This window comes from Parasteatoda tepidariorum, chromosome 10, assembly GCF_043381705.1.
Source record: "Parasteatoda tepidariorum isolate YZ-2023 chromosome 10, CAS_Ptep_4.0, whole genome shotgun sequence".
Lineage (NCBI taxonomy): Eukaryota > Metazoa > Arthropoda > Arachnida > Araneae > Theridiidae > Parasteatoda > Parasteatoda tepidariorum.
In genome coordinates this window covers 83725106-83752057 of record NC_092213.1, presented here as the reverse complement: position 1 = coordinate 83752057, position 26952 = coordinate 83725106, and the positions used below count along the sequence as shown (strand labels likewise).

Sequence of the window (26952 nt, the reverse complement as noted above, 5' to 3'; positions counted from 1 at the left end):
GGTGGTTCTTAAAGAGTTAAGTAATGGTTTGTAAACATAAGATTATTTATTTTCAGCTGTTACAATCGTCCCTTTACTTATTGTTACAATCGTCCCCAAGACGCCATTTCAGCTTCATTTGTTAAAAACAGTGCTAGTTAATTAACAAAACTAATCTTTTTTTCTTTAAATGTTAATCAAGGTGTCCACTTACATATTCGGTTAATATTCTTTATTTGTTTAAACAAAATTACTTTGTTGCAATATAATATTCTAATGCCAAAAAAAGTAATTACGTAGCGTGAAAATATCTTTTGTAATGTAACTCTTTCAAAAGTATATAACAATGGTTGCCATCAGGGGTGTACATGTAGATTTATTAAATACACCTTGTGTGCCACCTAGGAACCAAATCTGGAACCAGACACTCGAAATTTTTGCTCTGTTACAATCGTACCCTGTTACAATTGACCCCACTCTCCCCTACTATCTATGGTTGCAAAGAAATTTTTGTTCATTAATTATTATTATTATAATTAATTTTTGGAATTGCAAGTGTTTTATGAACTTTTAGCATTTGCTTCTTTTTCTAAAAACATCATATCAATCCCGATTGTTCCATTTCATTCATTCTAAATTTATATATTTTAAAACTGTGGATATAAATAAACAAGAAACCAACTTCACCCTAAAATAATGATTATATAAAAAAAATATTATTAATACATCACTTTATTCATTTTAGTGCTAGAACTTACTTAGCAAAGATTTTATAATCCTATACAGGCAAACATTTCGTGATTCCTTAACAAATGACATATTGTTATCTAGAGGCAAAATATTATATCTTAACTAAAATATTCAAGGAAAGAGATTATTCTATTTCGATGGGTTCTTTAATATAATTATCATTCACAATTTCCACACAGCCGGGATAGCCAGGTTCGTAGGGCGCTGGGCCTATGTCCAAAAGTTCGTGGGTTCGAACCCCGCTGGCCGAAGACTCCCCGTGTAGTAAATAGGGACTGATGCACGTTAAATCTGTCAAGTCGCGAAGTCCTCCATGTTCCCATAACAAATCAATACCTCTGGGGGTACTGGCTTGGAGATGGATCGTTCTCTGATTCAGATCAAAATTACGATCTGTGAATGAATGGATGTATGAATGTGTCCGTTCAATTAACGGGTGTGGCAGAAGGCGTACTCTTGACCATAGATGGCGCCTCTGGAAAACAAGAACAATCGTACCCCCTCTGCATAAATGGTCACAGACAACAAGTTCCACACATCTTACTTAAGAACGTTATAATGTGTAATTTTGTTTTTATTAATTTGAAATAATCAAGATGATTAAATTGTTTTATCATTAATTGTTAAACCAGGCATCAAAATCTTTTTACAGCTTTCCCTTCTAAGAATATAGTTTTAAAAAAATAGTGAAAAATTGGGCACTTTGAGACTATCTCGTCGTCTATTTTCGCCAAACCTAAAAACTAGCCCCGAAGGATTTGGCGAGAGTTGGCAGGTCGACGGGATAATCCCAAAGAGGAATGAGACACCTTGGGATTATTCCGCCGACCATTTTCGCCAAACCCGATATTATCACCAAAAGGTAGCGTCTGCGCCTATAATCGTGACGTATCTAATCAACATCATGCGACCTTGACTAACCGAATTAGTTTTCTTTAGCTTGTACTTTTATACTTTTGTACTTTTTGTCTTGTACTTTTTTATATACTGCTTTTTTCCCGCTCTGCTGCAAAATGATTCGAATTTGAGATTTGCTTAGCACCGAAGAGAGTGCAGAGGCATATTTTCAAGAGATAGGAATTATTTCTTCTAAGAAGAGCACAAGGACTTGTTTGTTTGCGCTTTAAAAGCTATCAATGATTTTTGGCCGTGGAAATGATTGATATAATAATATATATATATGATTATTATTATGATTTTGATAAATTTATTGTGTTTACAATAATTATTTTGTCAAAACTAGCGCCAAAGGATTTGGCGAGCGTTGGCAGGTCGACGGGACAATCCAAAAATTGGTTGCATGGCTACTGTTCAGATTTAAAAACACCCCTGATTGAACATAAAATTCCTTTCAACGAATTTGTAAACATTCAATGAAAAATTAACAAATAAATAAAAAGAGTAGATTTTACTAATAAACAAATTTAATTGGTTTCAAAGAGTGATGCAATGGAACAGAAAAGTGAAAAACAAACATATTGTTTACTTCCTACAAATATAACACCTTATTTTTTATCAAGCTACCCTAGCAGCAAAACAACTTGGAAACTCATCGGGCCAATATTCACCAATCTTGGCTCAATAAGATTTTAAAGGGCCATTATTTGGCCAATATTAAACCGATAAAGAAATGTTCGATTCACCGGATATTTTATAACGACTATTCAGCAGATGTTTACCCTATATAAAATTTGTTAGAGCCGCGATGGCTCAGGGGATAGAGTGTTCGCCTTCCAATGAGGCGAACCGGGTTCGAATCCCAGTCGATACGAATTCCGCATCCGGCTTGCACCGACCACAGTGCTGACGTGAAATATCCTCAATGGTAGACGGATCATGGGTTAGAGTCCCCTTGCCATCAGGCTAACCGTGGGGGATTCTCGTTGTCTTCCTCTCCATGTAACGCAAATGCGGGTCAGTTCCATCAGAAAGTCAAATTTCTCCCGATACTCGATCTAGGTCCCTTGTCTTCTGGATTGGGTTCAAAATGACAGGACTACGGAGTAGAACATTAGTGGTCGTAAACTCGTAAAATTTGGTTGACTGTTCAACGACGGTTATAAAAAAATAAAAATGTTAAATTCACCCGATATTTTATTGCCCTTATTTATCCAATATCGGCCCTCTACAGATTTGTTAAGTTCACCCGATATTTTATAGCCGTTATTCAGTCTATGTTGGCTCGATATAGAAGTGTCAGAACACAACCGATGTCTTCTTTTATAGCCAACATAGACTCTATCTAAAATTGTCCGATTGTACCGATATTTTATAGCCGTTACTCAGCCAATATAGACCATAGATAAAATTGCACGATTCACCTGATATACAGTCAATGTGATAAGAAAAAGTGTAGTTTAAAAAATTGTGTTGTAGAAATTTATCTTTCATAAAGTACACAGCTAAATAATTCAGTTTACAATTCTTAGACAGAACTCTCTGCTCTATATATGCATTTTAATTTATTTTAAATCAAAATTGTAATTGTTTAAAATGAAAGACGTAAATATGTGTACTTATTTTTTTTTAAATATAATTATTGCTATTTTAACACTGTGTGTTTGCTTATAACGAGAATTTCACCTGCCATACTCTTAGGATTTTCCCACTCTCTACAATTTTCCCCTTCCTGTCACCATGGTTGCGGAAAATCTTACTTTTCTTCCCACAAACCATAGTATAGTTTGTCCAAAGTAAGAACTCCCCTACCCATTCGTCTGGACCCGTGGAGGTGACTATGGTAACGAGATATAACTATTTCAAGTAGGGGTGTGGGGTCATTCTTTAGGAGAGGTTTTGGTCAGCGAGAGAAAGGGAATTTTTTACTTCGGTCTATTGTATTAGCTCTAGAGTGAAGAGAAGCTACCCTTCCTGAAATGGGCTATTCTTGTTTCCATAGCAGCAGACGGCCTCAAACTTTGTGGTGGGGGGGGAGTTCTTACCCTAGACAAACTATATGTTTCAGGTAAGAAGTGGGAATATACTTGCCTGGTAAATATACTTCAAAGCGAAAAATATGCGCTTTTTTGAACTAAATTAATTCGCGACTTTCTTACCTGCTCTCTCATAGCAGAGCCTCTGAGAAAGAAACAATCTTTCCTCATCAAAAGCCATTCAAAGCGCATTTTTTTACTAAACTGCAATCAGTAAATGGTTTCTTTGTTTTAGCAAGCGTCAGAGAAACTGCATCTGAAGCAATCAGGCAGATGACTGACCATGGGAAAATTCGATTTTTTCTTTAAATCAGCGATTAAAATATTTTAGGATTCTCCTCCACCTTTTTTCATGCAACATTCTACAATGTCTTTTCATATTACATTGTTTAGGCGCTGATATCATTTGTATAACTAACATATCTAATATACACCGAAGAGCTATTACATTATGACCACCTTGCTAATAACATGTAAGACCACCTTTAGCCCTCAAAACTGCTAGCACCCGCCGTGGCATTGATTCCACATGGTGCTGATAGGTAGTCTGAGGTATCTGGTACCAAGCGCTCACCAACTGGTCCTGCAATTCCCTCACATTGCGAGGGGGTAGCGTGGTAGTACGAATTTGGTTTTCCAAGTAGGACCACAAATGCTCTATTGGATTAAGGTCAGGTGAATTTGGGGGCCAAGACATGACTTGAAAGTCACTGGAATGTTCCTCGAACCAATCCATGACGATTCGACCCTTATGACATGGTGCATTATCCTGTTGGTAAACACCATCCCCCGCAGGAAAAACTGTTGCCATGAATGGGTGAACCTGGTCTGCAACTATGTTCAAGTAGCTTACAGACGTCAGTGATTGTTCTATGAGGATTATGGGTCCTAATGTGCCCCATGAAAACATTGTTCCTGGACGAGAAACCATGAAAACCTGGGCGAGCCCATTGTTATTGATGGAGGGTGATCATAATGTAATGGCTCTTCGGTGTATATAACATAACTAACATATCACTAACTAAACATGGTAGTTACTCTATGTATATCGCACTAGAACTGCACAATGGGCTATTGGAGATGGTCTGGGAAACATCCCTGAGGATGATCCAAAGACAAGCCATCGCAATTTTGATCCTCTGCAAAGGGGATAGCTCCCCTCCTTTGGTAGCCCGACAACCTGCGCGCGAAGTCGAGCACTTTACTGTAGAACATTTTAATGAAAACCGTTACAGCATACCCTCGGTCTCTACGCAGGCTGATCAAAGTGGTCACCCACCCGCTTGCTGACCGCAGCCAGTAAGCTTAACATGGGAACAGTTCATTATTTTTTTACAATTAAATAATCCCCTTCCCAAAGCTCAATTTTCCCTATCAATCTTACTTTTCTTTCCCATTTATTATGAATATTTAAGATAAATGAATAATTAGATAATATTAACTTCTTATTTCCTGCTAAAAATGACGCTTGTAAACATTTACTCCTTTCGACACAAAAGAAAAACAGGCACTTGTCATGACAATACTAAGCTAAATGAAAAGATATAGTGCGGCTTTCAGGAGAACTTCTCCAGACATCAGTCTCGCGTCGAGGCGGGTACCATGGTTACGAGAAACAGTCACTTCGAATAGGGATGTGAGATAAATAGTTTTGTCGTGATCTTGGCATGGGTCAGCTTCAGTTAAACCAATCGACATCTTCCTTATTCCATTGCATTCCCATTAGAAATGTGCTCTCGCTTGTTACCATAGCAGCAGACAGCCCCAGACTTTTAGTCTGGAGGAGTTCTCCTCAAAGCTGCACTATAGGTCATTTTCCCAAACCAGATATGGTCAACAGAGGTGAGGAAAAACTTGTTATGGATGGTTGACCATGTAAAGTTCAGCACGGAATGCGCTAGGGGTTAAAATTCATCGTAAGTCATTCTGGTTACTACTTCCGATTGATTATTACGCCTAAGTCTGGAAAATCACGCCATTCAATATTATTACACTCGCACATCGACTCGTACGCATACCATAAGCGGAAGTACCTGTTTTAGGAAGTTTGTTATTGTTTACATTCAGTTAATTATAGTTTGTCTAAAATAAGAGCTTCCCCAGAGATTCGTCTGAACCTGTGCCGGTCGCTATGGTAACGAGATATGAATATTTCAATTAGGGGTGCGGGGTCACTGTTTTGGAGTGGCTTCGACTCGGGTCAGCGCGAGAAAGTGAATCTATTTCTTCGGTCTATTGTGTTAGTTCTAGAGTAAAGCTACCCTCTCTAAAATACACCATAGCACCAAACGGCCTCAGACTTTGCGGCTGAAGGAGTTCTTAGCTTAGACAAACTATACCCATAGCAACTCACAGCACATACCTGGTTGAGCAAGTAAAAAAAACGAATTCTTAAAAAAGAAGGGGAGATAAAAACGCACTCATCAGTTTGGTTGGTGTCATATCCTCTATTGAATCATATCTCATGGTGTGCTTGAATAGTCTTTACTATCTCTATGGCATTAAATGAATATAAATCTTCTTCTGTAGGGTAGTTTAAAAGGTGAAGGCCTGCAGCGACTGCAGGGCAGTTACAAACATGATATGGTGTGAGTTCCACATTAAGACAGTTGCCACAGTTTTGATATTTTCTAGTCCCATCTGCAGAGATTTTCATGTCTTTATGATGTTTTGTTCTTAGTCTGATGAGAGTGGTGGCTGTCTTCCTGTCGATCCCAAGATTAGTTATTTGAGCGTGCGCATTGATTGTTAAGGGGATGAATAGTCTTGACTTTGCAAAAGCATTTGCATCTGCCAGCGTAGTTAACACTCATCAGTGGAGATTGAGAAAGTGCACCTGTATGAAAAAAATAGGAATTATATTTCCATGTACAATGTTATTTCTTTCAAAAGTTTAATGGGTTTTTTTTTCTTCCCCTTTTAGATTTCATCAGATGCCTCTACCAAAACAGATGGGATGATGAGAAGAATCTTAATATGTATCTGTCACCATTTCTTCTGTTGGGTTGTGCATACTTTTTCTGGGCCATGGGTTCCAGTCGAGCCGGTCTGCGCAGGTCTCTTTCAAACAAAGACCTCAGAGATCGTCAGCCCACCCCGGAAGATCAGCAACCCCTAACAAGACAACAACCGGAACAGAAGAAAAATGAATAAACATCTTTGCTCTCTTAAAACAATGTAGTTTGTGCTCCTCAAACTTCATAACTCTGTTTGATTGACCACACATTATTTTGTAATCTGAGGCTGAATTCAAAAAGCAACTTCAAAAATCCAGGTAAATCTAACTGAAGTCCAATTCATAGAGCAACTGACGAGAATTAGGGAAATTAAGGTAAATAAAATTGGGAAAATGCTTTGTTGTGAAAAGGTAAAATTAAAGACAAGTCTTCTGGTGAAGGCATTCGAATTCCACCAGATATTTCACCGCATTGCCTATAATTGTATAAAACCCTAACTTAAAATTAAGGTAAATAAAATAGGAAAAATGCTTTGCCGCGACAAAATGTTGGTGAAATTAAAGACAAGTCTTTCGGTGAAGACATCCAAATTCCACCATATATTTCACCTCATTGCCTATAATTGTGCATTAAACAGGTCTGGATGGCCAAAAAATTTATTTAAAGAATACTCTTATGTGCTGCAATCAAGACTTTAAGCAAAATCAAGTGTTACTACAGAAATTTTTAACTACCAGAACATGGAACATACATTTTAGTAAAAGCTATTCTTGGAAGAAGAAAAAATTGAGAACCATAGAAGAAAATCATAGAAAAAATATTTATTGAATGAAGGATATGAAAAAAAGTTTTTTTCTTTTTACAGTTGCCACCCTTCCATATGGGATTCCAATTAACTGGATAACAATATTACAATGTTAACATTTTATTATAATATTGTTTTGTTTACAGACTGTTCTTTTATATTTAGGAACCCTAACTTAAGAAATAAGGTGAGGAATAGATGTCAAACTTAAAAACCCTATTTTAAGAACGAGGTTTAGAGACACAAGGATTAAAGAGCCCTGAATTAGGAACAAGACACAAGTTTCCACTGAAGAATTATAGAACAATTATTACACTATAAAAAGGACGGTTGCCACCCTTCATTATGGAATTCCAATTAATTGAATAACAATATTACAATGTTAACATTTTATTATGATATTGTTTTGTTTACAGACAGTTCTTTCATATTTAAGAACCCTAACTTAAGACATAAGGTGAGGCATATATGTCCAACTAAAAAACCCTGTTTCAAGAACGAGGTTTAGGTTTAAAGAGCCCTGAATTAAGAACAAGACACAAGTTTCCAATGAAGAATTATAGAACAATTATTATATATATTGAAAAAAAGGATTAGACATGTTTTTATACTTAAAAACAACAGAACTCTGATTCAAAAAACGAAGAAAACGAAATGTTCCTACTTAAGAATCTTGATTTAAGAACAAAGAAAAGATACATCTTTCTACTTTTTAATAACTCTGACTCTACCATCAGTTTTAAAATTGTATGACAGCAGCTTTTCGATTTCAGCCATTTTTCTTTGCTTAAAAAAGTATAATGCTTTGAGGAAAAAAAAGTGTGTGCATGAACATTTTACTGAGTAGTTTGAGAAGCACTTAGAATCAATGTTCAATCTTTGGCTTTGCTTTTAACTTCAATCAAAGTATAAAGAAAGAAAGAAAGAAAAAAAAAAGAGTAAATCATCAAATGAAAAGACCCATTTTAAAGTAGTACCCTAGGTACGATTTCATAAAAAAAAATCATTATACTGTTCCATAATAAATTATTAATGAATTTGTCGAACAAAATTTTTTAAATTAAAATGTGCTATTTTAAGCGTGATGAAGTTTTTATATATTGGAACAACAAATATTGAGTATGAAAAAAAATTCATTTGGATAGTTGTATTCAGAAAATGTTTTTTTTCTGGCTAAATTTTTTAGAGAGACAATTTAAGTAATGGTAACAATAAAAATAACTCAGGGTTTCCAATAAATTTCAGAAGAAAAAAGAATCCTCGAATTTTCCAGGTAAATTTCAATAATAATTGAGACCCTATTTTCATCAGAAAACTTTAATTCTTTTATTTGTTATGTGAAATATTAGATTTTCTGTGTAAAAAAAAAAGTATTATAAAAAGAGGATGGAAACTTTTCAGTTTGACTAAAATGTGAAATTTTTACAACAAATAATTGTAATGGATGTTAGAATTATTTAACTCGAATCAATAACTGATTACTGTTACTGACAATTTTAAGACTGGTTATTTTCCCGGTATAATATAGGAATATTCCAGGTTTTTGTAAAAAAAATTGCAATTTCCCTGATTTTTGGAGTTAAAATAAAATTCCCTGACAATTCCAGGTTTTTCCCTGTTCTCCCTGACCCGTAGGAACCCATGGACGAGTTTTTTCTCTCATCAAATTACATTGAAATTAGAAAACAAAACTGATTACACTGCATATTGCTAATGACTATACTTAACAAAAATTTGTTTAATTAGTTGCATACGAATGCTTTATCTATTCTGATTTTACTTTAGATAACATATTATACACGAAGAGCAAGAATTAAAAACACATTTTTTTTTCGGTTTTAACAGGAAATGGATAACTGGGATGCAATGGATAACTGGTCAACATATTGCATTGAGCCTATTTGACCAATCAGGGTTACCACTCAAATCTGGAAAAAAAATTCCCTATGTTTTTCCTGTATATATTATACACAATATATTAAGAGAAAACACAATAGCTGTGCTCTTGTGTCAGCTATATTGAGCTAACTATACTAGTTATAATTGAGGGAAAAACTTAGAGGAAAAAAGGAACATACTTAAATAATGCTATAGTAAATGAAATAGTTTAGTATAGCTGAAATATCATCGTTAAATATCCCATAGATTACGCTTTGAGTGGTCACCATTTTTTGGAAGGCGAAAATAAGAAACAAAATTTCCTGTATTTTCCCAGTTTGAAAAAAAAAGAAAGAAAAAATTATCTGCATTTTTTCTGTTATTTCATGTGATTTTTAAATAGTTTTTTAGCTTTTTTTAATTTATTCTTTTGAATTATTTTTGTGTTTACTTGTTTTTAGAATTGTTTAAAAAGAGTAGAAAAACTTTCGCAGATTAGGTTGCATAATACGAAATTTTATAAATTATTTTAAATAGATTGTTATCGAAATTCATAAGAGACTGTTAATTTTTATAACTTGACCATAATATTTACTATAAATACCGTAATCATCTTCGTTATCATACTAAAAATTAAAATTGTCAAAAAAACAAAACAAAACAAAAAACTACAATGAATTGGAGAAAGAAAAAAGGAAATCAAGTATGAAATAGTATTAGCTGATCTATCCAAAAAAAAAATCGATTGATTGACATCGGTTGCATCACTAATCCTTCGTTAAAAATTGAATACACGTATCTTTTAGAACGATTATAACGGTATTAAAATTGTTACATAATACAAAGGAAAATATTGTTGCATCTAAACAGGGTTGCCATTTATATCTGGAAGGAAAAAAAATTCCCTGTAAATATATTATACACAATATATCAAGAGGAAACACAATTACTGTGCTCTTGTGTCAGCTATATTTATTAGTTATAATTGCTGGAAAAACTTAAGAGAAAAAAAAAAGGAACGGCCGAACATATTTAAATGTCCTGCTTTGAGTGGTCACCATTTTTTAAAAGACAAAAATAAGAAACAAAATTATCTGCATTTTCCCTGTTATTTTAGGCGATTTTTAAATTTCCAGTATTTTCCAGGTTTTCCCGTGGATCGCAACCCTGCTAAATCAAAGCTTAGTACAGATTCAGTATTAAGAAAAGATATATGAAAATGTTAAAATCTTTATATATATTAACATTTTGACATTTCAATTCACTATTTTTATACAATTCGTGGGCTAGACTATATTTTGAGGATTGCCCCTTAGAATATATCACCAAGTTGGACACCAGAGTGTTATTTTATTTATAGAAACCTCTAAATAAATCAATATTTGCTTTTTTACTGAGCACATTAGATAACAAGCCTTTCTATTTTTACATTGTTTTAATTGTATATGAAATGTATTTTATTTAGATAATAATTTTTACAGGGTATCTGCCACAGTTTAGATTTTGAAATTCATGACTTTCCATGACTAATTCCAAGAATTTTTCATGACTTAACTAAGTTACTATTTTCTCCAACAAAAACACAGCAATAAATTAAAAAAAGCATCATAATAACATTTATTGACATGATGGGCATAACCAAAACTGTTATACTCTGCATCTTCATATTTATAGATTTTAAACTTTAAAAAAAAAAAAAAAAAAAAAAAACAGAGCAAAGAAAGAGTTGAAGCAATAAAATATCTGAAAAAGAAAAATACAAAAGCAAAAAAAAAAAATAATTTTTTTTCTGCAAAATTATATTCTAAAAATACTTTTCTTTTTCATCGGAAAGGAATACTCCTGATTTTTCTGTTCTCATTTCGGAATAAAAAAAATTCGTCGATGACTGGCTTGCTTCGGCTAGAATTTTAAATTGATAAAATAAAAATAATAAAAAAAATTCTGAAATCACAGATGTTTAAAAGATAATTCACTCTAGGAGTGATGTATTGTCTTTCATTTCTGAAAGAACACCATAATTTTTACTGGTTAAAAACATTTTATATTTTAGTAAAATATGACTGTGAGTGGGGGATTTCGTTACAAATTCAGATATTCGGAACACCATGAAATATGGGGGGGGGGATTCCATTTTAAAAATTTAATTTTTCAGCGACTTAAATCCATGACTTTCCATGATTTTTTTTAAAAAAATAGTTGAAATCTTGACATTTCATGACAAATTTTGTTCAATACCGAAATTCATGACTTTAAATGATTTTCCATTTGCGCAGATATCCTGTTTTTATTTACAGTGTCATTTTACTTGGTAGGGCATTCGACCTTAATACTAAACCTTTGCTTAAAGCTTTTAGCATATGAAACCTGTCATATTGGTTCACCTGTCGTAAGAGCCATAAGCAAAATGTTAAGGAGTTTTTTGACACCTGAAAGGGCTTATAACAGTGTAAAAATCAAAACCATTTTGTAGCATAATACGAATTTCAGTTGTAACAAAAAATACAGCAGTCAGGGGCGGATTCAGAAATTTTTCCTCGGGGGGAGGGGGAGGGTGATAGACTCTAACCCCTCCCCCCCCAATCAGCTTTTTTTATAAAAAGAAGAAAAAAAATTTTTAATATTTTTTTTGAAAGAAAAAAAACTGGGGTTTTTAATGCTAGTCTTCTCATTTATTTTTTTCATAATGAACAATAAGTACATAAATAATTCAAGTATTCAAAATATTTAAATAATAAAAGTAATGCGTTTTTTAGAAACTTTGGCAAATCTGTCAATGATTTTTTCAACATACAAATCAATTTCTCGATGAATGTTTAATAATGCTAGTCCATTTAATCATTCTTGATTTTGAGTTGCTCTAAGTCAGTGTTTCCCAAAGAGTGGTACGCGTTCTTATGCAAAATATCGCGCAACAAACGAAAATTTCAAAAAATTTTATTTAAAAACAAAGCTAGTCATGAAAATTTACGATTACGTATTTTTCTATTGGCTATTTTTTGCTGAGTTAACAGTTAATAATTAAAGGTGTCAACAGCCAGTTGAGATTTTTAACTTACATGCAATTTTTTTATAGTAAAAAATACATTCATTTTTTTATTAGTGTTACACAGCGTTACGAAAAATTTAGAAAGTGTACACAAAAGTCATAAGTTTGGGAAGCACTTCTCTAAAGCCAAGTTTCGAGAAGTCGAAGAGTTGAAAAGGAACGTTCTGCTGTTGCTGCACTAACTGGCAGAGTTATTCAAATTCTCAACAACATATTGATTGATGGGTACAAATCGATGTCACAGGCATTAATAATCTTGGAAAGATCGTTCACGCTGCCATTTTGTGACGAAATTCTGTTTCGACAACTTTTACAGAAGCATTTAAGAGATTCTTATAAAACTCGGCAGTTTCACGAACGGCTATAAGATCTTCTTCTGTAACAGTTTGACGAGGTAAAAAAACTCGTAGATTCGAAAGTTTCATCACATCTGGGGAAGTCTGTCCTTTAAATCTGTTAAAATATTATCTAATAAAGGAATATAAATAGCCTTCCGAAAATATTCTTCTGGGGGTCTGGTTTGGCTGATTATTATTTCTTTGTGTTTGTCGAGAAACTAAACGTTTTGGTCACAGCTCTACATTTAATTGTTCAGCAACATCTCGAGCTTCAGAAAACATTTGTTGAAAAACAGTATCGGCCCTTTTTTGTTTCATCCTCGAAAATAGTAATAGTATCAGTCAAAGCGGTTGTGGCCCTTTTTAAGTCCAGGAATGGAGTGGGGAGTCCAGGGACTCTTGAAAGTGAAGAACAGAATTAGATGGAGGAAAAAAAAATCGAGTTTTCCGACCTACCTAGGTGTATATGCTCCCTTAAATAATTTTTAAAATATTTTATTTCTTTTGTAAACTATTAAAAAAATTATTATTATTACTTTTTCAATTTGGGGGGGGGTCATGAGCCCCCCCCCCGTTGGATCCGCCACTGACAGCAGTTGCTGTATAAATTTGACACTCTTGCTTTAATTATATCTTTCTGTCATGTTACTGTTTAGAGCAGATTATGCCATTGAATGCTGAGAGTGGACAACATTATTTGTGAATGCATCAATGTTGCTCTAATTATCGATAATTTACAATTCTGTCATTTGCCATGTTACTGTTTAGAGCAGATCATGGCATTGAATGCTGAGAGTGGACAACATAATTTGTGAATGCATGAATAATTATGTTGCTCTAATTATCGATAATTAATTGATAATTTACAATTGTCATTGGCCATGTTACTGTTTAGAGCAGATCATGGCATTGAATGCTGCGCGTGCACAACATAATTTGTGAATGCATCAATAACTATGTTGCTCTAATTAATCGATAAATTACAATTCTGTCATTTAAATGGCAAAAAAGATATATACAAAACAGAAAAGGTATAAACAAAATTATTGCAGAAATAGTTTTAAGTATCTGATTTATGCAAGCAAATAAATAAATAAAAACTTGTAAGCGTTTCAAATTGCTGCACCCTTCCTCAAGCAAAAAATAAGGTGAAAGTAAACTTTTTAATTTTGACAGAGGTTATCAAAAGAGCAGCATGTTTGTTATTAAAATTTTACTGCGAAGAAAAAAAAAAGAAATTTAATGTTGTTTACAAGAACAAATGTATCTACTTGTCTGCTGTTCAAATAAAATGTGACAAACTTTATATCCCCTTTTTGCTATTTTACTTTGATTGATGGGATTTAATAGCAAGGTTTTAACCCTTTTACAATGTGTTATAATAATAAGTCTACAGGGAACATGTGAAATATCAATGCATATATGAATATAATGAAACATTCTAAAAGTACAAAAATACACCCAATAAATAGAATGATTTAGAAAATTGATAGCGAACCTGGGGAGATACGGCACATTCAGGGGTGATTGTGAGCCCAACTCAAAATCTTTCAACTCAACTTTCTCGAGTAATATAATTAATAACGCATTTCAAAAAATTTATGCCTTTATAAATTTAAATCATTGATATTTTCAAAACATGAAATTCTAAATAAATTACATGCAACATAATTTAAATAAATAATTATGTATAAGTTTATTTTTATCTCTAATCACATTTACTATTCTACCAGAAGAAATATTTACGAATGAAAGAGATGCCGAGCATAAATTATAGTTCTAATATTTTTGAATAAAATATACAAGAATTTCCATACATAAATGTGATCGATGATTTTATTGAAACTTCTGGTTCTTGGATTTCCGGATCTCAATCATCTCTGCACATCAAAAGGATTGAAACAGTGACTGCAGAATTATCTCATGATTGGTGGGGAATGGATGGATATATATATACAACACCACCTTCAAAACAACACATGGAAGGACACATGCATGAGTGCCACACTAAAAAAACTTCAAGACTGAATAAATTTTTTAAACCAATTAACACAATCTAACGTTATTTACCAGAATTTTTAGAAATTTATAGCACACTGAGCTCGAAAATGTACCTTTCCACAATAATGGCACTGTTGATTATTATTCTAAAAATTTTTTTTATTTATTTTTTACAGCAATGGAGATAAAAACAGCTAACTCTATACGTCTTTTTACACCAAGCACTGAATAATAAACCCCACATTTTTTCATGAAGCTATTCCAGGGTGCGTAGCTAGATTTTTAAACAAAAAATAAGCACCTTTTAAGCACTCAAAAAATATTTTTAAGCACTTTCCAATAGAAATTGATATGTGCAGTAATAAAAATTATTTTTTTATTGTTTAAAGTTCTTCATTTATAAACATAAAATAAACAAAATGCAAAAACTTGACATAATCATGATAAAATAACTAATTTCTGATTAATATTTTTGGGAAAATTGTGAAAATCTTGCTTTTTTTGTAATTTCTGACGACAATCGACAGGGCAAAGAAAACAATCTCTTTCTATAATATCGAATATTAAGCACTTTTTACAAACTCCGAATAAAAAAATCACCTTTAAGGGCTTTTAAAAATTTTAAATCCAAAATAAGCACTTTTTAAAAATGCTATGTATCTTTATTTACTTTTTGTCTTATCTTTTTTTAAAAAAAATTTCTTTTTCTTAAAAAAAAAAAAAAAAAACTCAATTTTATTTTGATTAGCATTTCCAAACATTGGGGGTAAAACCAAAACTGAAGCAAATATAGACACAGCAATAGAACGAATTTTGTGTAAGCAAGCAAGCACTGAAGCATCGCCTTAATTTTTTGCGTAACTTTATAATGTTTTTGAATACTTGTGTAATAGAAGAATCAATCCCATTTTTTTTTCAAATCAGTGGGACATCATTACTTGATCATTTCGCAATAATTATGAAGAAAAACAATGTCTTTATTAAAATGTAATATTTTATTTTTTAACTGAAAATATTTCATAATTTATTCAGGAAGAAAAGGACATTTTAATTTAAAAAACAAGTGAAAAAGAGATATCAATTGGTGAAAGTTAGTCTCCTGAATTTTTTTCTCAGGCCTGATTTCAGTTCCCACGACTGATCTCACCCACACTTGCCATTCTATCTAAAATAATGACTAACTCACACTAAAATATAGTTTGTCTAAAGTAGGAACTCCCCTAGCCATTCGTCTGGAGAGGGGGTGACTATGGTATAACTATTTCAAGTAGGGGTGTGGGGTAATTGTTTAAGACAGGTGTTAGCTGAGGTCGAAGGGAACCTTTTCTTCGGTCTGTTGTGTGGGACCTAGAGTGAAGAGAAGCTACCCTCCCTGAAATGAGCTATTCTTGTTTCCATAGCATCAGGCGGCTTCAGACTTTGTGGTGGGGAGAGTTCTTAACATAGACAAACTATACATATTATTGAAAAATCACAAAATTCAAATTCTAAGACAGAGGAATCACTTTTGAGGAAGCTTGAATATCTCAACATACTTTTACAGGCAATGTAGCCAAAACTTTCAACAAAAAATAAGCACCTTTTAAGTACTTTTTTGTGGTTGAATGAACTGTGAAAATGTTGAATAAAACAATGTAAAAAGCACGCTTTTACATAATATGTGGCAAAAATAGACATGGTAAAGAAAAAAACAGGGTGCATAGCCGAATGTTTCAACAAAAAATAAGCACCTTTTAAGCACTCAAAAAAAAAAAAATTTAAGCACTACTATATACATTAATAAAAGGCAAAATAATTTTCACGATCATGATAATCATGACTCTTCACATGATCATGATAAAATAATTAGTTATTGATATTTCCTTCTTGAAGTCTGTTCTTGATTATATTAGCTACCATAAAAAGATTGAGAGATTTTTCAGTTTGATTTCAGAGGGTGGAAAATGAAGCCTGAAATTGAGAATATCTTGCAAAATGCAGTAGCAGGGTAATGTCAAGGTTTTTCTGAGAGGTTACCTATTTTGTGAAAATTAAAAAATAAACTCAAAAATATGGATTCTAATAGAAATTCTTATGAGATAAAAAAATAAAATTTTAAGAAATTTTTTTTTTTAAACTACCGTTTTTCCTAAAGTTCAATTTGTGAAGGTAGAGTTAAACGGTAGTAAATTTGGCCTAGACAGACCCCTGAGAAGAGTTGCACACGAGAGTGCAATAATCTCACCGATCCCAGCTCAGTACACACACACACAGACTAGCAAGTATTTCATCAAACATGTAAAATGATTGGCGCTATCATATGCTATGGGCCTACTGTAGCCCGTGGTAAGCAGCTTTTGGTTGAATGATAATGTTGAACAGAACAATGAGAAAAGCACGCTTTTGCGTAATACGTGACGAAAATTGACATGGTAAAGAAAAAATATATTTTCGAAAATGGAAAATTAAGCACTTCTTAAAAACACCCAATGAAAAAAGCACCTTTAAGGGTTTTTAAAAAACGTAAATCGAAAATAAGCGCATTTAAGCACTTTTTAAAAACGCTAAGTACCATGTCTTAACATATAAAATGAAAAGACATAAGAGAGAGAATATTTATTTATAAATTTCTAAGCTTGTACATTGGTTGAGTTGTCATAAGCAGCTCTCACAACTGTATGCATCTGAGACTGAACTAAACTGAGGTCATTCTGCCATCGGATTAAAATCTCCCTCAACTGTTGCCACTGGGGTTTGCCAAAAGTTCTGTGCATTGTAGAGCTGACGAGAACACGCTGCTGAAGTTCATCCATCTTTGCCCGGACTAATTTTGTACGTAAAACTACAAATAAAAATATAATTCAGCTTTTTATCTAATACATGATACAATTTAATAATACATGATTATTTTATAAAAGTATCGAAGAATCTCAGATAAAAAAAAATAAATTGCTTTAATAGATTTTGGACACTTAATAATGTTTGAGTTTTCATGAATTGAGAGTATGAGGTATTGTCATTTATTTATTTTGCAATTGACAGTGTTGCCACAGAAAAAAATAAACAAAATAGTTGCTTTTAGCGGCATGAAAATAGTTGCCTAACTAAGGACAAAAATTTATCAAAAATACGACTAAAATTTCATTGAATGACTTAATTGTCAAATACCATGATCTATATAAAAAAAAGTTTTATACAAATGAGAAAAAAAATTTATACTACAGAAAATGTCTACCTAGATAAAAGTTGAAAACAGCAAAAAATGAAAGCTTATGTTGATAGAAGGAAAAAACAATTAGAAATCAGAGGGGGGGAAATAAAATACTTTTGATTAAATATGATGGAAAATTAAATTTTTCGCATTTTAGACATAAATGATAGTAAAAGAATTTGTTTTCTCTTATTCAGCAGCTCCCACAGGCCATAGGTTATTATGCAACCCAATTAATGCTAAAAAATGAAAAGTCCCCTTTTCCTGAAAATAGTTGCTTTTTTAGTGTTTTCATATAAATAAAAAAAAGTTGCTACAGTCGCCTCCAAACTTCAAATTGGCAAGCTACTTCATTTTTATCTTCTTTGAATCTATGAACTACATGGATTAAAAATTTATCAGTGTTGTCCCTAAGAGCAGTCTGCCCTGCTTGCCCTTTGATCCCAATAAATCTGCCCTCTTTGCAAAATTTTCCCTTAACACTGCCGTTTGGTTCAGGTTCCATTTTATAAAAGATTTATTCACTGTTTAAATAATAATTACACACTGGTAAAATTATCTGTGCTTATAGGTTTAATTCTGATTACTATTACAAATATTTACTTTGTTAGGATTATATAAGAGTATCTCTTTTTTTTTTGGGGGGGGGGGAGTAGGATCAGGGGTGAGTAAGCAAAAATCCGGAAAATTTCTTGAGTAAAATCATTAAAGACACATAATGTCTTTATAAATTTAAATCATTGATATTTTCAAAACATTGAATTTTAAATAAATTATATACGGCATAATTTAAATAAATGATTATGTATAAGTTTATTTTTATCTCTCATCACATTTATTATTCTACCAGAAAAAATATTTACAAATGAAAGATGCCAAGTATAAATTCTAATTCTTCTTCTTGGGCACTACAGACTGTGACAGGCCAAGACCGTCCCAATAAGTTTTTGCCATCTTGATCTATTCTGTGCCATGGCCTAGTTCTAATATTTTTAAATAAAATATTCAAGAATTTTTATGCATAAATGTGATCGATGATTTCTTAAAACGTCTGGACCTAAGATTTCCAGAGCACAGTAAGGGAAAAATCCGGTAATCCGTATTTTTTCGGGAGCACAATCACCTCTGGAGGATATTATAAATATAAGCAAATAAAAATGAAATTATATAAGCAAGATATAAAATATAAGCAAAAAAAAAAAAAAAAAAAAAAAAAAAAAAAAAAAAAAAAAAAAAAAAAAAAAAAAAANCAAATACAGTATACTCTGGATATCTCAAATTTGAAGGGACGCTAAAAAATTTCGAGACATCGAGATAACAAGTTCAGAACTAAATGTGTTCTAAAAAGTAGAAAAATAAATTCTAAAATATTACTCTAGAAAGTAGATTCATTAAAAATAAGAATAACTATTATTTAATATGTATGTAATGATAGTCGACTATAAGTCAAAATACAAGTATTTTATTTTTAAAAGTATGAGAAAAATAATTATGCATTAAATAGAAAAGAATCGGTTTACAATAAACTCACACTGTGATTTTTTGGATAAAATTTAATTTCTAATTCGAAAAAAAATTTAAGGTTCAAATAACAAGATTTTGAGAAGAAGCTCTTTGACACTGAAATTTATACTAACATTAGGTAAATATATAATGCCAAAGAAGGAAATATTTTTCTGAAATAACAAGGTTTTAGAGATATCGAAGTTCGAGACAATGACAGAATACTGTATATTCAGTAGCTTACTCTTTTTTAAAAATTATATGACTCTTCTGCTAGTCAATTAAAAAAATAAATTCTTTTTTTTACTCTCAATTGCAATCTTTTTTTACTACAAGAACCTGAAGATTTAATATTCTGTTTAAAAAAGTATAATTTGATAAAAAAAATATTTAAACCAAATATTTAATATTTTCAACCCAAGTGTTTTATTAATTTCAAATCCAACTTTTTAACTGGTTTTCAATACAAAGACTTGATTTTGTCAACTGAAAAAAAATAAATAAATAAATAAGTATACGATCCCCAATTCTTCTTTATAAAATTTCATGATATAAAATTTTTTTTAATACTTCATTCAAGAATACTAAAAATTTTGTAATGAATTGATTAGAAAATATAATGTACTTCTTTGATAATTTGGTATAATTTGTGGATGGATCCCAAATTAACACATCAAATTTTTGCAATTTTAGAATTGTTAATTACGTTATATGTAAATCTAGTTTAAAAAAAAAAAGAAAAAAAAGAAGAATTTTGCAGGTTTTTGGAGTAGAAACAATTCTGAATAAAATTTTTTAAAAAACTATGTTTTTTCAGTTACTTAAAAATTAATTCTCTGATAAAATAATAATTACACACTGGTAAAATTAAATGTGCTTTTAGGTTAAATCCTGATTACTATTACAAATATTTACTTTGTTCAGATTATTATCTACATGTGAAAATTTTTATAAATATCTCTTTTTTCGGGGAGGGGTGTAAGTAATTTTTTTTTTTTTAAAAAAAAAAGCCCTGCAAATGTTCATTTTTTCATAATTTTCAGTTCAAATTATAGAAAAAGGCTTTCAGGTTGTTAATCATTATTATTATTTTTTTTTTCAGTTTATGCTTTTTATTGAAAAACTTTGCACAGAGATTGTCTTTATTTTTATAAACTACAAATTTTCCTCTCGTTTTAATAATGAAACATAACTATTTTTCGAAATATACACATATAATGGTTTAAGAGGATAATTAAAAAAATTTTTGAGATTCAAATTAAGTTACTACATAATAAGTTAATCACACTATAAGTTAAGTAAAACATTATAAGTTATTGCATTTAAGGTGCTGGTGAGTGCCATTTCAAAACTCAAAGTGCCTTTTTCTGAGAGTCAGCACCTGCCTTCTTTTGTTCTTATGGAAAACTTTGTTTATTTATGGTTAGACAAAAAAAAAAAAATTCCCCCATTTTTCACTGGAACTGTAAAAATTTCATTTTTTACACCTTCTACATTTTAAACTTCATAGCTGCCAACAAGGATAGGAAAAAAATTCAATTAATTTTACGAAATAATATAAATTTCATGATAATTGTTGCAGAATGTACTAAATATTTTACACATAGGCATTAAACTAGAAAAATCGTAATATTATCCAAATCGCAACCCAATTATAATTGACATTAAGCAAGCTTCAAATGTTATGTATTATGCATATTCATAATTTTGAATATTAAAAGGCATTTAATTCATCAGAGATAGTTAAAAGATGAATAAAAATAAATTGAACATTTTAGAGTAATAAAGTTTTGAACTGATTGATGAGGTTCGCTTCATTATGTATTAGTAATACTTAATTAAATATTCAAGCAAGCAAACAATAATCTGAACAAAAATTCTATTTCAATAGGAATTTTTTTAGGAAACAATTTTTGGGAGTTTTCTAAAATGTACAAAAACCAAGAGAATTTTAGTTAAACCAGTAGACAAAGAGAAACTGGAAAAATCCAAGAGTTGGTAGCTATGAAAGTATATAAAAAAATTTAACTATTAAGAACATTTGAATAAAACAGGGAGACCTTTGTGAGGTTTAAAATTGCCTCAAGCCGTCCGAGTCATATAATAGTTATCAGCAATATAATATTCATTACAATCACAAGTGAAGGGGGAACATAATCAACACACTTAAAATCAGAATTTTTTTAAAATGATACTTTGAAAATGTATCTTTTATGGTCTCAATATGGTCTTTCATATACAGGGCGCGTAGCCAAATTTTTTAACAAAAAAAATAAGCACCTTTTAGCACTGAAAAAATATTTCTAAGTACTTTTTTCCTATTGTTTTAAGTTTTTTTTATATATACATTACCCCATAAAAATTGATAAGACACTAAGTTTTTGACATTTTTTTTAAAAATTTCTTAAGAAACACTGATAGAATTATTTAATAACTTTAAAGGTGTTTAGGTTATAAGAAGTTAAAAATTTTCAGAGATTTGGTGAACTGGCAATAAATTACAAGCAAAAGAAAAAAGTGCTTTTCAGACAACCAAAGTCAGAAAATATAGCATAACACTTGTAACTTGTCACACACACTTAAATTAGTTTATGCAATAATTGCATAAAATTTCGTAAACCTAGCTTAAATATTAATGGAGATATGGTCTTTTTTATAAAAACAAAAACTAATTTAGTTGTTTTACATTTTTTTGCCATAACTCTAAAAAAATGTAAGCAATTTTTAATTAATAACAAAATTATCATTTTAAAAGTTTGTTAAAAATCGAGCATTTGAAGTTGTGCTTTTATACTGCAATTGAGCAGGAAAAATGCTTACAAAAATTCTCTTAACTTTGTTGATTGTTTTAGTAACTAATGGAAAAAGTTCGATATGAATATCATGAAAATTTAAAAGAATTCAAGCAAATTAAACTAAGCACTCTTTAAAAACACCCATCCTAAAAAGTAACTTAAAGGACTTTTAAAAAACAAAAATCAAAAATAAGCATGTTTAAGCACTTTTTAAAAACACTACACACCCTGCTATAACTAGTCGAATTTTATAAATATTATGATAGTAAATCATTGCCTTCAAATAATAAATTTCAAATAATCTAAATCTGTACACTATTTCATTATTTTTAAAAATTTTATATGCGGAAACAAATAATGTTTCTTTAAATCTTACTTGTATTGTATTAGGGTTTACAAATATTTTTAGAGAGAATAACTCAACTTAATTAGTTAAAATAACTTTATAACTATGGAAACAAACAGAAAACTTAAAATATCTAATTTTATAATAATATATAAATTTTTAAATCATATTTTACAAAAAAAAGAAAACATTTCATTTGGATCTTAAAAACAAGCAAGTCACTTTAAATCCTGAATTAATTCAGCAAACTCTGCTTAAAATCCCCTTAAAGCATTTTCACTGTAGGAAATAATATTATAAACATTATAACAACATAAATTACAATCCACATAGAAAAAGGCATTTATTATTGTTTTTGTAATTGTATTAAGATGACAAAAAAAACCATGTCATAATTTCCATTAATCAATTTGAACAAAGAAAATTCTTACCTAAAGAGTTCACAAAATCTTTGTTGACAGAATAAAAAGTCAGGTAGGATGAAAGTTTTTCTGACACAAATATGGTGAGCAAATCATGAATTAATTCACCTTCCAGGAAACGCACAGGTTTCAGGGCCAGTAGGTGGTCCATTAAAAATGTATTGGGATCACCAAGGGAGGTCACAATACACCTATATTGAAACAAAGGCTCTTTAACTTATCTCATGAATTAACAATTTTGAATAATTTAATAAATTACAAACTAATTAAACTAGAGGTGCACAATCTGCGGCCTTCGGGCCACATGCGGCCCACCAACTGTTGATGTGCGGCCAGCGAGAGCTTCGAAACACAACATATAGAACTTTTTTTTTCGAAAAAAAAAAAAAATTAATCTTTTGAATTTCTTTTCACAAAATATTGAATCTTAATATGTACTATGATAGTTCAGTTTTAATTTTTGGTTTTTGCTAAAACCCTATAAATTTTCTTTAATTAAAATATTTAGTTCAAATTTATATTACTCAATAAAATAAATATGCATGCAGTTTTTTTTTTTTGTTCAAGTTTATAGTATCTCTTTTCCTTATATATATATATATACACATCAATTATTAATAAAAAGGTTAAAAAAAAAAATTTTTTTTTTTTTTTTTATTGAACGAATTTTAATAATGAAAAATATTACAATATTTAATTTTTGGAAAATATGTTACTAAGTTTATAATCTTATTTGCCACCAACAAGACTAAATATGTGTGCAGCCCTTTATTAGTCAACCTGCTGTGCAAGTGGCCCTTCACTCAAAAAAGTTGTGCATCCCTAAATTAAACTAACTACTTTTCAATTTTCAAACTCAGAAAATACAAAATTTGTCATAAGATACAATCAAAGTGCATAAGATATAATTAGTGTTTAATGTTATCCTTGTGCCGTATTCACAGCTTTATTGTTTGTCATGATGGTACAAAATAGAACCGATTTAGTAATTTTTTCTTTTCGCAATTAGTCTTGTGCCATTACACAAACCATCTGTTATGCATACATTTCTAACTATCATGACAATTGCACCTTTGAGACACAAATAGGCAATGGCAGTCCAGCGACACTTTTTATTTTTGAGAGTTATTAATTTTCCTTATTGATAACAAAACAAAAAATAATAACTAAGATGATAAAAGAAACAAATAACTTGAACAAAAAATTAAATTAATAATTAAAAATGAAGAAGGTATCTGAGTATCGCAAGTAAACAAAGAATGGAAAAGAATTGAGTAAAGTTGAGATGTAGTCACAAACTGCAGCATAAAATATCAAAAACGCTGTTGATTGAATTTAATGGTCGGTTACATGCAAGTGCCCGATTGGTTGTGTGATATGCTTTTTTTTAATTCCCTAAAAGTCTACAAAAAAGGTCCAACTACAATATGAGACAACGCTTTTTAATTTATGTAGAGAAATTAAGTATTTTTTCACATTGACCATTTGTGGGTCACAGGTTGTGCAACACAGCACTACAATAAAAATGTCATTTTTAAATTGTAAAAATTGATGACATCATGAATCTCATATAAGGTTGCTTTTACAGGGTTGATAGCCAAATCTTTCAACAAAGAATAAGCACCTTTTAAGCTCTCAAAAAATATTTTTAAGCACTATATACTTTAACAAAATGCAAAATAATTTTCAAAGACTACATGATCTGGATAAAATAACTAGTTACTGAAAAAAAAAAAAAACCTCTTTTCTTGATTGTGTGGTGATGGGTTCGCCGCTCATCGTAAAAGCAAGTTTATTTCATTTCATTATCTGTTTATCTCTAATCAATCGTGTTTTTACTTTTTTTGAAGTGAACTGAATTAAGAGTTCTGACGTCATCATATTCTTAGAATTATATAAATACCAGCACGAATATGGCAGCCTCCCAGTATTTCTCCCATCACCTGCTGTGATGATGTTTCTTGTAATTCAAACCAACTTGTATATAATGTAAATATGTTCAATAAAATATTAGTATTACAAAGGAGCTATCCTGGCTTACTTCAATTGCATTAGCCACCAGAAAAAGACCGAGAGATTTTTTGGTTCGATATTAGAGGGGGGGGGGGAATGAAGCCTGAAATTGAGATTATCTTGAAAAATGTAGCAGAGTTGCACATGAGAGTGCAACAATCTCTCTGCACTCAGCTCAGTATACACACATGCGGAATCACAAGTAGTTCATCAAACATGTAATATGATTGGCACTTTCATACGCTACTGTCCGACGACACACCAAAATGCATTGTGTTTGAATGGATAGTGAAAAAGTTGAATTGAACAATGTGAAAACCAGGTTTTTGTATAATACAAGGAAAAAATAGACAATGCAAAGGAAAAATCTAATTTTCGAAAAGGGAAAATTAAGCACTTTTTAAAAATAACCAATGAAAAAAAGCACCTTTAAGGGCTTCTAAAAAACTAAAATCGAAAATAAGCACTTTTTAAAAATGCTACACACCATGTCTAAGAACTAAATATAAATCTAAAATAATACCTAACTCACAATCAACTTAAATAGTGTTATAACTATTCATAGCTGCCAATAGAGGATAGGAAAAAAATCCAGTAGATTGTAGGAAATAATATAAATCTCATGATAACTGTTGTTATACTAAATATTTTACATGTAGGGAATTTTATTGTCATCAGAATACAAAAACTTTATCACTCAACTATATGAATGGTCTGCAATATTTTCCGTTTATGATGAACATTAAATGAACTAGAAATGCTAATTCATTTTTAATAGTAATAAACAAGTAATTTAAAAAATAAATTAGTTAAATATTCAAGCAAGCAATTATGTTTAAATATTCAAGCAAGCAATAAATTCTATTCCAATAGAGATTTTTTTTAAATAAACTTACTCAATTAATGGAATTTTCATAAATGTACAAAAACCAAGAGAATTTTTATCATACCACTACAAACTTAAGAATATACATAGCTTACTTATGAGCATCATCTCTAGCTTGAGAAGCATTGTCTTCAGTGTAAGTTCCAAGCAATTCAATCATTACTTTGGCAGCCAACTCACTACAAAAATAAACACACTAATTAAATATTTTCTTTCATCACTAATTTTTATTTAAATACTATACTCAACTCTTCTTAAATCATTAGTTATTTTGTTAATAACTGCTTTCACTGAAGAATGCACTTAATACAAACATATATATATTAAAAAAGGAGAATAAATTTTAACTTCAATTCAAATAAGTATAAACAAGGGTCTGTCTAGGTTTTTCTGAGAGGTACCTATTTTGTGAAAATTTAAACATAATTTGTGAAAAATCAAAAATTATATTAAAAAATCAACACAAAAACATGGTAAAAATATAGATTTATCGTTTCTAAAGGGCAGGGATGCTACTCGCAAAATATCAAATTGTCTCACCAGAAATTGCATTTCGTCTCAGTTAAAATCTCTTTTTGGCTCAGTTTGTCTCAGCTAAAATTATTTTTTTCACTCAGTTTATCTCAGCTAAAATGATTATTAATCAGTTTGATAACAATATAAAGATAATTTTCAGGATCCATAAAACCATTAATAGCATACTAGGAGTACTACAATTATACATACATTCACTATTGCTAGGATTTTAAAAAACCTGCATATGATTGATTATAAGAGTCCACAAAATTGTTTTATGGACTCTGTTGTTTTCATATATATTGCATTTATCATTTATGCCAATGAATAGTATCTGTTCCAGAATTTTACAAAGTAAATTTTAACTTTCTTATTTTTTAAAATATAATGGTGTTAACTTTCTAAAAAGAAATATCTATTTAGTTTCAGTAATTCAAAAGGGAAAATACCCATTTTATTTTGAGCTCAAATTTCATCTCAAAATATATAACTATTCAGTTACAATGAAAGGTCTACAGATTTCAATAATTAAAAGAGAAATTCAGTAATTAAATAATGAGAGTTTAAGAAAATGCAAATAACACAAAAAAA

General features: G+C 30.7%; 2 protein-coding genes across 3 annotated transcripts in view; one reads left to right on the top strand and one right to left on the bottom strand.

The window, feature by feature from the left end:
• LOC107442641 (tumor protein p53-inducible protein 11) overlaps nucleotides 1–8824 on the top strand; it is a 40066-nt gene extending 31242 nt beyond the window's left edge. For both annotated transcript variants that reach the window (XM_016056263.3, XM_016056262.4), the window contains one exon: nucleotides 6586–8824. In XM_016056263.3, coding sequence (XP_015911749.1) covers nucleotides 6586–6815 — 230 coding nt within the window. In that variant the 3' untranslated portion in view covers nucleotides 6816–8824. The remainder of the gene's footprint in view (nucleotides 1–6585) is intronic.
• A 14090-nt stretch (nucleotides 8825–22914) lies between these two features.
• The window catches only part of LOC107442640 (eukaryotic translation initiation factor 3 subunit m), a gene marked incomplete in the record, with an annotated part of 13942 nt that continues 9904 nt past the window's right edge, over nucleotides 22915–26952 (bottom strand). Inside the window, 2 exon segments of the mRNA XM_043049664.2 lie at nucleotides 22915–23137; nucleotides 25941–26024. Coding sequence (XP_042905598.2) covers nucleotides 22930–23137; nucleotides 25941–26024 — 292 coding nt within the window.